Source organism: Carya illinoinensis, chromosome 10 (genome assembly GCF_018687715.1).
Source record: "Carya illinoinensis cultivar Pawnee chromosome 10, C.illinoinensisPawnee_v1, whole genome shotgun sequence".
Taxonomy (NCBI): domain Eukaryota; kingdom Viridiplantae; phylum Streptophyta; class Magnoliopsida; order Fagales; family Juglandaceae; genus Carya; species Carya illinoinensis.
This window is the reverse complement of record NC_056761.1, coordinates 11,985,616-11,996,082: the sequence shown is the minus strand read 5'-3', so window position 1 is coordinate 11,996,082 and position 10,467 is coordinate 11,985,616. Positions and strand designations below refer to the sequence as shown.

The 10,467-nt window shown below is 35.0% G+C and overlaps 1 protein-coding gene across 1 annotated transcript; it reads left to right on the top strand.

The window, feature by feature from the left end:
- The first annotated feature begins 8,321 nt into the window (after positions 1–8,321).
- LOC122278426 lies at positions 8,322–8,903 on the top strand. The gene is made up of 2 exons (XM_043088614.1): positions 8,322–8,531; positions 8,649–8,903. The coding sequence occupies exons 1-2, from the start codon at positions 8,322–8,324 to the stop codon at positions 8,901–8,903; spliced, it is 465 nt and encodes a 154-aa protein (XP_042944548.1).
- Positions 8,904–10,467: the final 1,564 nt, after the last annotated feature.

The window sequence follows — 10,467 nt, the reverse complement described above, 5'->3', positions numbered from 1 at the left end:
ATCAATTACAGAGGAATAGGTCTATATTTATAGACTAATACAGAAATGTAAAAATGTAACTGTAATAACTAATTCACTGTGTAAGCCAATGAAAACCATTACACGTGTTTATTCTAAAAAATCATTTATCAATCTATAATAGTTCCCCTCAAGATGATGTGTATATATTATACACATTCATCTTGGACAGTAAAGCATCAAATGATTTTGAACCAAGGGGCTTAGTCATCAAATATGCAATTTGATGAGCAGAAGCAATATGTAGAACAGTCAATGATCCTTCTTCAACTTTGTCACGCACCATATGGCAGTCCAGCTCTATATGTTTAGTCCATTCATGATGGACTGGATTGGATGCTATATGAATAGCATATTGGTTATCACAAAACAATAAAGTTGGCTGTGTATGTGGTTGATGCAGATCCTTTAGTAATGCTCGAATCCAGATTATTTCACAAACTGTAAATGCCATTGATCTGTATTTAGCTTCTGCTGAGCTCCTAGGAATTGTATGTTGCTTCTTTGATTTCCAAGATACCAGAGAATCACCAATGAAAACACAATAGCCACTAACAAACCTGCGGGTATCTATACAACTTGCCCAGTCCGAATCTGAAAAGGCCTTTATATGCACCTTGGAATCACTTGGAAATAAAAGACCCTGTCCAGGAGCTAATTTTAAGTATCTAAGAATTCTCATTGCAGCATGAGGATGAGGTACTCGAGGACTGTCCATATATTGACTCAAATGGTGGACTGCAAAGGTAATATCTAGTCTGGTATGGGTGAGGTAAATTAGTCTACCAATCAATCTTCGATAACCAGTAATATCATCAAGTAAATCACCTTCATCCTTTAACAGTTTAGCATGAGTATCCATTGGGAACAAAGTAGGTTTGGCAACTAACAAGCCAAAATCTGCTAACAGCTCTAGAGTATATTTTCTTTGAGACAAAGAAATGCCTCTTTGTAATCTTGCAATCTCCATCCCGAGAAAAAACTTGGCTGGTCCCAAATCTTTCAATTCAATCTTTCAATTTACAGATTCAATTGCCTCTAAATCACTGCTAGCAAGCAGGATATCATCCACATAAAGTATTAAAGCCACAAATGAACTTCCTTCCTTCTTAGTAAACAAAGAATAGTTTGCCTTTGATTGTGTAAACCCAATATCAAGTAGTACAGATTTAAATTTTCAATTCCACTGTCTGCTTGCTTGTTTCAAGCCATATAGAGACCTTTGCAATTTGCATACCCGAGAGTCCCCCTTAGGTAGATAACCAGGAGGTGGTTTCATAAAAACTTCTTCATCTAAGTCTCCATATAAAAAAGCATTGTCGACATCTAAATGAAAAAGATGCCAACTGTGTATAGCAGCCAATGATAAGACACATCTAACAGTGACCATTTTTGTAACAGGTGAGAAAGTTTCAAAAAAATCTAGGCCTTCTCTTTGAGTATACCCTTTGGCTACAAGTCTAGCCTTATGCCTCTCAATAGAACCATCTGAATTGTGTTTGATTTTATATACCCATTTACAACCTATTGGTTTTTTATTTGGAGAAAGTGGTGTAAGAACCCAAGTGTTATTTGATTCAAGTGCAGATAACTCTGCAGCCATGGCATCTCTCCAATGAGTATGCCTAACAACTTGGTGATAAAAATTTGGCTCAACTTCAGAAGATATTGCAATAGAGAAAGCTCTATGAGATTTAGACAATTTAGAATATGATAGAACATCATAAATGCTATATTTAGTACCTGTATTAATAGCAGGATTTGTGAAAGATGTTTGAGCAGTAGAGTCAGCCAAATTGCAATGATATGATTGCAAATAACCAGGTGCTTTGTGTTGCCGAGTCGATCTTCTCAAAATAGGAAATTGATTCTCATCATTTAAATTTATTAAATCTGTGTTTTTTGGACTAGGATGATTACTGAATTGTTGTTGGGAATTAGAAGGTATGGAGACATGTATATTTTCAGCAGAATCATAAACTGGTTTTGGAAAAACGATTTTATCTGATGATGAATGAATAGTAATGTCCAGATTTGAATTGATTGTTGAAGAATCATTCTTTGACATAAAAGGGAAAACAGATTCATGAAAAACCACATCCCTAGAAACAAAAAAAAACAAAAAACTTATTTTCTAGATCATACAACTTATATCCTTTTATACCAGGTGGATAGCCTACAAAAACACATCTCTTGGCTCTTGGTGAAAATTTGTTTCTATTTTGAACAAGTGTTGATGCGTAAGCTAAACAACCAAAAACTTTCAAATGATTATAAGATGGATTTGTATTATAAAGAATTTCATGTGAAGATTTGTTATTTAAAACCAAAGATGGTATGCGATTTATAAGATAGCATGCAGTTAGTATGCATTCTCCCCAAAAAACTAAAGGAATATTTGACTGAAACTTTAAAGCTCTAGCTACATTTAACAAGTGTTGATGTTTTCTCTCAATTATAGAATTTTGTTGAGGTGTTTCTACACATGACTTTTGATGCATTATTCCTTTTAACTCATAAAAATCTGTCATTTTAAATTCTAAACCATTGTCACTTCTTATACATTGTATTTTCTTTCCAAATTGTGTTTCAACTAAGTCGTAAAAATTTTTGAATATGTTTCTGGCCTCAGATTTGTTTTTCATCAAGTATACCCAAGTAAATCTTAAATGATCATCAACTATAGTAACAAAAAATCTGGAATCATTATGGGTTGGAATTGAAAAAGGGCCTCATATATCACAATGGAAAATATGGAAAATACAACTTTCATTATATGAATGAATTTCAAATGGTAATCTTTTCTGTTTTGCCAATGGGCAAACAATACAATTATGATCAACAAATTTATTGGAAAGGCTAATATCTGGTACATTTTTGGAAAGAAATGATAGTCTAGACATTGAAGGATGTCCCAATCTGCTATGCCAGACTTGAGAGCTTATTATAGAATTTACAGAATTGGATTTGTGTGGAATAACAACATCACTAGCACCTGATTTCTGCAGTAGATAAAGGCCAGCTGAGCTTCTAGCTATCCCAATCATCTTCCATTGGGTAAGTTCCTGAATAAAGTAAAAATCAGATGAAAATATAAATGAGCATTTCTAATATGAAGTGAGTTTACTCACTGAGAGTAGATTATAGGAAAAAGATGGTACACAAAGTACATCTTTAAGAATTAGATTTTCAGATATCTGAACTATACCAATATGAGTTACTGGTACAGTATTTCCGTTTGGGAGTTTAACAGAAGTGTTTAAAGCTTTGGTAATTGAAGTAAAGATGTCAGTTGAATGAGCAATATGGTCTGTAGCACCTGTGTCTACAATCCATGTATTATCAGATATTAAGGTTGAAACTGAAGCACTTAAAGAAAAGCTAGAATTTGATGATATACCTTGAGTAGAATGAGCAATCGAATTAGAAATGATATTCGCAGCTTGATGATTGGTATTATCATCAGGTTGTGGGTGAATTAATGATAACAATTTTTGAAAGTCTTCTTGAGAGAAAGGCATTTGATTAAAATTCTCAAAAGGAGTACTCAAGATTTGACCCGAAAGCTGATTAGCAGTTGCTGTAAATTTTCCCTTCTGTCGAAAATTGGTTGAGTTCTGTTTGAAGCCTGGAGGATAACCACGTACCTTGTAGCATTTGTCCACTGTATGGTTGTTCATACCACAATGAGTGCAGAACAGCTTATCTCTTTTCTATTGCTGTTTTCCAGGAGCAAACCTTTTCATTGCTGGATTTGTATCTTGAACTTTGCTCATAAAAGCAGCACTATCAATCATGTTATGCTTGCTAATCTCTCTCTGTTTCTCTTCTTGAACAATTAAAGAAAATACTTTATTTATATTCGGCAAAGGTTCTAACATTAGAATTTGCCCTCTGATATGAGAAAAACAGTCATTTAACCCCATTAAGAACTATATCACATGCTGTCGATCTAAAATTTTTATTGCATCACACTTACAGGTTCTTAGGGCTCCACATGTACATGTTCGAATTTGATTATAATCCAGCAATTCATCCCATAAGGAGTTGAATCTTGTATAGTAATCTCGCACTGATAAGTCCTCTTGTGTCAAAACTGATAAATCTTTCTGTAATTGAAAGATTCTAGAACCATTTCCTTGTGTAAATCTGTTCTTCAGATCTTCCCACATATTTTGGGTTGTTCTTGCACATATGATGCTACCTCCAATTTCTTTTGAAACAGAGCTGATGATCCATGAAGAGACCATATTGTTACATCTCTCCCACAGTTCATATGCAGAATATGTTGAACTTGGCTGCGAAATTGATCCATTCACGAACCCAATCTTATTCTTGGCTTTTAAAGCCATTATCATGGACCTACTCCATGTATGATAGTTTTCTCCAGTGAGAACATTTGACACTAGTATGTTCCCTGATGAATCACCACTTTGTAAATGGTAATAACTTGGAATATTCTCCACATTTGATTCAGAAGCAGAAGCCATTTACAATCTGATACCATGTAACAGAGTAATCCAAGATAGAGGAGAAGATAGGTCTGATATGAGAGAGATGAAGTTGAAAGAATGTATTCTTATTGAGTTGGAATCAATTACAGAGGAATAGGTCTATATTTATAGACTAATACAGACGTGTAAAAATGTAACTGTAATAACTAACTTACTGTGTAAGCCAATGAAAACCATTACACGTGTTTATTCTAAAAAATCATTTTATCAATCTATAATAAATATTGGCTTCATCCATATAAATTCCGCACCTAGCAAAGGAATTCCTTGCTTTTTAAATCATGAGGTATGTTGTAATAGATGATGAGCCAGATCTAAAAAGGTCAGAGCATGCATACACATTTGTGCTGCGGAGAGAGAGAGAGAGAGAGAGAGAGAGAGAGAGAGAGAGATGCCATCAACCGAAGCGATAATAAATTCAGCACAGCAAACCCATGCATACATATTTATTTAAGCATATAGAAAAAAAGTACAAGGTTGCAGAGAGATAGATCCGGATCTGCTCCACCTCACTCTTTGTCATTAAAAGAAATCCCCAACTCAGAAAAGGAATCCTCCACATTCTTAAGGATGTCCGACCTTTCTAACTCTTCCTTCTCAATAAAGGGAAGAAGTGGCTCGTTCTTCTGAGGCTCCTTTGTTTCTGCGGGCAGGCTGGAGCTGATCTGAGGCCCTTTTGATGAATTCATCATATCAGGATTCACACTACTCTTATCATACTTACCAACTCCAGTTTGGCCTGAGCATTGACCATGGCCAGGAGGGAAGGAACCAACAGCAGTACTTTTTCAAGCCATGCAATAGATTTGAGCCAAGCCCTGAATCAGGAAGACTTGTAGCACAGGCAGGATCTGAAAAATTACTGAAGCTGTGATGCTGAAAGTTCATCAAGGCATCTCCAAGGAAGATGGAGCAGAAGGCATAGAAACGGCTGACAATAAAGGTTTGGAATGATGAATATCAGCATGGCTACTGTCGGATGAAAGATATGGAGACATGGCAGACAGAGATGAATCATTTTGAACATCATTCTCATAGCACTTACTTGCAGGTACCCTGCTGAGTTCATTCAAGCAGATCTTAGAGAATTCCAAAGGAGAGGTTGTCCCGAGGAAAAGTTTACTCGGCTTATTCCCAGAACGGTGAAAGGAACTTCCAGGCAGAACTATGGAGACGGAATAAGGGATAGTGCTAACGAAGTCCATGAAATTACTGAAATGAGCAGGATAATTCGAGCTCTTCCTTGCATTAATCTCCTCTTGATGAGCCCTGACATGGGCCTCAAGATCCTGGTGATTATTGAACACTTTTTTGCAATAGTAGCATTGAACCCTTCTCAGCCTTTTCTTTGTTGGAGGCCAAAAGGCAATTCATTGCTTAAGTTGAAAATGAGAACTAAAGGCTACTATCAAGACTACAAGACGGAAACTAGCAAATGCAGGAACAATCTCGCTATGATGAAGAAAGCTCCAGTTCTTAACACCTTCCCCCACACCACACACCACCCCACCCCCCCCCCCCCCCCCCCCCCCCCCCCTTCCCCTTTTCTTCTGTAGCCGTTTGAGGGGAAGACAGGTGATAGTCTTAACCAATTAATGTAAACGACACGACTGATGAGAATCAATTGGGAGGAAAAACACAGAAAGCACAAATGGAAGGAAGTTGGCAACTTGGCAGAATAAACATGCATGCAGAAACAGCTATAAAGGAACCTTATCTGCAATAATCTACACAAGGATAGACATAAATGCTCATAAAAAGCACCATGCAACATTTCACACCTGTGTAACAACCTCTCCCCAATATCTGACATCCGTTAAAGGGGTAGTTCTGGAAGTTGATTTCTTCTCAGCGTACGTGGACCCTCATGACTTCTGTTCTCGATGCCCAGTGAGTTAACTATTCCATAGAAACTAGTTGATTGCCCAATAATTTGAAACCTTCTGACTACATACTTGGTTCATTTTAATTCTTAAAAATTAAAAAATTAAAAAAAGAAAAAAGAAAAAAAAAAGAGAGAGAGAGAAGAAGAAGAAGAAAGAAAGGTCCATGAGATGTAGGAGAACGGCAAGCGATATTAGTAGTTCAATCATTCGACTTAACGGTGAGGTGTAACATGTGAATCCAATTCCAACTCCTTCTTACATATACGTGTGTGAATGTATCAAACAGCTATGCACCTCTTACTGTCCTTCTAAAATACTTATAAAAAAAGGTCCGTCAAACTAACAGACCTTCCAAGGTTTAAATAACCATATGGATTCTACTATCCTATTTGAACATTACCTTACAAAAATAACAATTGGGTAAGATCTTCACAATTGATAACTCGAGGAAACGTAGGATGATGATCGCATATTAATATTGTATGTGTAGGAATGAGGGTGAATCTATAGGCCATCTCATACTACACTATGAGACAGCTAGCGGGTTATGGAATGAAGTATTCAGCTAAACTTGGCTTGGCCTGAGACAGTGGGGGTGATTCTGACCAGCTGGACAAATCTAAGTGGCATTCAACAAATTAAAACTATGTGGACAATGATTTCTATTTGCATCATGTAGTGTTCGTGGCAAGAGCCTAATGAACATACGTTCAAAGACAAAAAAATTGATGGAGGAACAAAAAACTTTCTTTATTAGAACGCTATGTACTTGGGCCATTTCCATTAATTTTAATGGTCTAGATCTACATGACTTTCTTATCTTTACTGCACCTACTTAGTTAGGGCATTTTTTGTATTGTACCTAACTATGCCTATTCTTTAATTAATATAATTTGTTTACTTAATAAAAAAAATCTTACAAAAATAACAATTATGTAATGTTTTTGTAACGATAAATGCAACTGAATTCTTGCCGTCATAAAACAATGATCATGTGATTTTGAAGTTTATTGAGTAACGACATACGAAAAAAAAAAAAAATCTAGGTAAATTAAATAGATCCTCAAGTAAATAATAATGTAGCACACTAAATGACTGAAAACTTTTATGAATACTTGAGGCCTCGAGTATACAATTAATGAAAGATCCAAACCATAAATGTTTTTTGAGAAGCAGTAACAATTTCATAAAAAAGCAATCCAAGTACAACGAGATGTCTACAAGAGCATCCCATCCGGATTCCTATAAAATTTTCTATAATTTAATTCAAAATCACATTCCCTTAAATTTATTCTTAAATTTTATTCATCTTCTAAAAATCTCATACTTCTTATTCTTCATCCATATCTCTATTCTATTAAATAATATTTCTCTATTCCTTTTTTATTATTTTTTTCCATTACTTCTATTTACAACCTTAATTACTAACTCTTTTGTCTTATTATCTTCTTTTCAAATATCACTTTCTACTAAATATTTATATGATTTAGACTATCTAATACGGTATTAATTTTCAAACCGAAATTCATATTATAAAATTAGTAATTTTTTATTAATATATACATTTTCTAACGTGATGGCCAATTTTTTTTATTTAGTACTCTTTATCAGTTTCTCTAATGGTAATATCTAGCCACGTATTGATGATAAAAAAATTTTGTCATTTCTATAACAATAACATTTTTTATCATTTATCCAACTGTAACATTTTTTATCTTTTCTCCGACAGTAACTTTCTTTTGTCTTCTCTCAAGCGATAACATGCAAATGTCCTATATGTAATGGTAAGTTTTTCTATAAATACGCATATTATTTGTATTTACATTTTCACAAACTTAAATCTCATTTGATCTATAGAAACGAATTTCAATAGTCTTCCCTGATCTTCCACTTCTTTCATCAAATGGTTCGTACCTTCTTTCGTAAATTACTCATATACGTATCCTCTGAAGATGATATTGATGTTGTTCTTAATGACAAGGCCAATGGACAATCATCAGGGCACAAGCGTCAATTTCACGATTATTTTGCAGAAAATTCAGTATATCCCTTGAATCTATTTCGAAGGAAATTTCGGATTAGTTGTCCTCCATTTCTCTATATTCTAAATGAGGTAGAGTCTTACGAGTCGTACTTTCTCTATATTCTAAATGAGGTAGAGTCTTACGAGCCGTACTTTGTCCAGATAAGAGAAAATGCCAGAAGACTCAGTTTATCTTCTATGTAAAAGATAACTGCAGCACTTAAAATGCTGGCATATGGGATTACTAGAGATTTTATGGATAAATACATACGTATTGGTGAAAGTACTGCGATGGAGAGCCTAAAAAAATTCTCTGAGACAATAGTAAGTGCTTTTTCGGATGAATATCTACGATCTCCAAATTTCAATGATATTGCCCGATTACTTACTGTTGCTGAACAATGGGGATTCCCAGGAATGCTGGGAAGCATTGACTGCATGCATCAGAAGTCACATCCATGAACCAAATATTATTTTAGAAGCAGTTGTTTCATATGATCTCTGGTTATGGTATGCATTTTTTGATATGCCCGGTTCACATAACGACATTAATGTACTAGAGAGATCTTTTATTTTCATGAAACTTGCCCAAGGGCGTGCTCCTCCAGTCAATTACATAATCAATGGCAATGACTACACTATGAGGTATTATCTTACAGACGGTATTTATCCCAAGTGACGAACTTTTGTGAAGACAATTCTATCACCACAAGGGAATAAGAAGAAAAATTTTGTGAAAACACAAAAATCGGCAAGAAAAGATGTCGAGCATGCATTCGGGGTACTTCAACAACAATTTGCGATCATTCGTGGACCTTCCTGAATGTTCAAAGTGAATGAACTAACAAATATAATGAAAGCATGTGTTATTCTATATAATATGATCATTGAAGACGAGCGTGATGATAGTGAGGCTCCGAATATTGAGTATGATCAACTTGATGATGAACTCCCGGAATTGTCGCGCAATCATACAACTGAGCTTATAGATTTTATCCAGCGTCGTCATCATATTAGAGACAACTCGACACATCATCAACTCCAAGTAGATCTAACTAAACATCAATGACTATTATTTTTCTAACATTAGGCATGTTGCATTATAGTATGGTATTTCCTTCATGTTAGTAGTGACTATGTTTGAGTTAATCTGCGCTACATTTATATTTCTTCATATTAGTAGTGACTATATTAATGATAATCAAATTTGTGTTCGTATTTCCTTCATGTTAATAGTGACTATATTAGAGGTAATTTGTAATTGTTTCTGAAATTATAATGGCCAATTTCCTTACTTCAAAATATCAATTTACACCACAAAATTAAAATACAAAAGTTAGGTATTAATAATATACTCATCTATCATTGTCCAAAACATAATAAACAAATAAATAAATTTTTTACAAAAATACAAATAAATCCAAATATGCTGCAGCATTGTGTCTAGCCATGATTTTCCTATGCAATTGCTGGAAATATAACTGCTTCATTTCTGGCACGGCACTCACCTCCATCATTATAATGAGCTGATCTGCTTCGTTCAACGCGAGCTCTACTTTCTGCGCCTCCAACCTCAATCTTTCATCCTTTTGACGGATTTTATTTAGCTCTTTTTCCTAATCAATTACCATCTTCTCAACCTCCAACCTCAGTCTTTCATCTTCAAGACCTAATTTTTTTCCACTTTTTCTTTGTCATATTGCATCTTCTCGGCCTTAAAGGGATAAAACTCTTTCTCCTGAGCTCGTGACTCCTCCAAAAGAGTATACTTCATCTTCCTGAGTTGAAAATTTTTCTCTGCTTGCCTGCCTTAGACCTTTCATTTTCCTTTCTTAGCTTTCTTTCCCATTGGTCGATCCAATTCGATCACTTCCTTCTCCATCACATTATCTGTCTCGAGATCATAAACTGAATCAACCGTAGTGCCAAAACATCAAGTTGGGGTTGGGGATAGGAACATCGTCTTCTTTCGCTTTAGATCCTCCTTTGTGGTGCTACAAATCTACTTAGGTTGATTCTTCAACAG

Coding starts and splice junctions, on each gene's coding strand:
- LOC122278426 (XM_043088614.1), top strand. CDS start 8,322: ATGGTTCGTACCTTCTTTCGTAAATTACTCATATACGTATCCTCTGAA. Junction 8,532..8,648: donor TTCTCTATATTCTAAATGAG/GTAGAGTCTTAC, acceptor TCTATGTAAAAG/ATAACTGCAGCACTTAAAAT.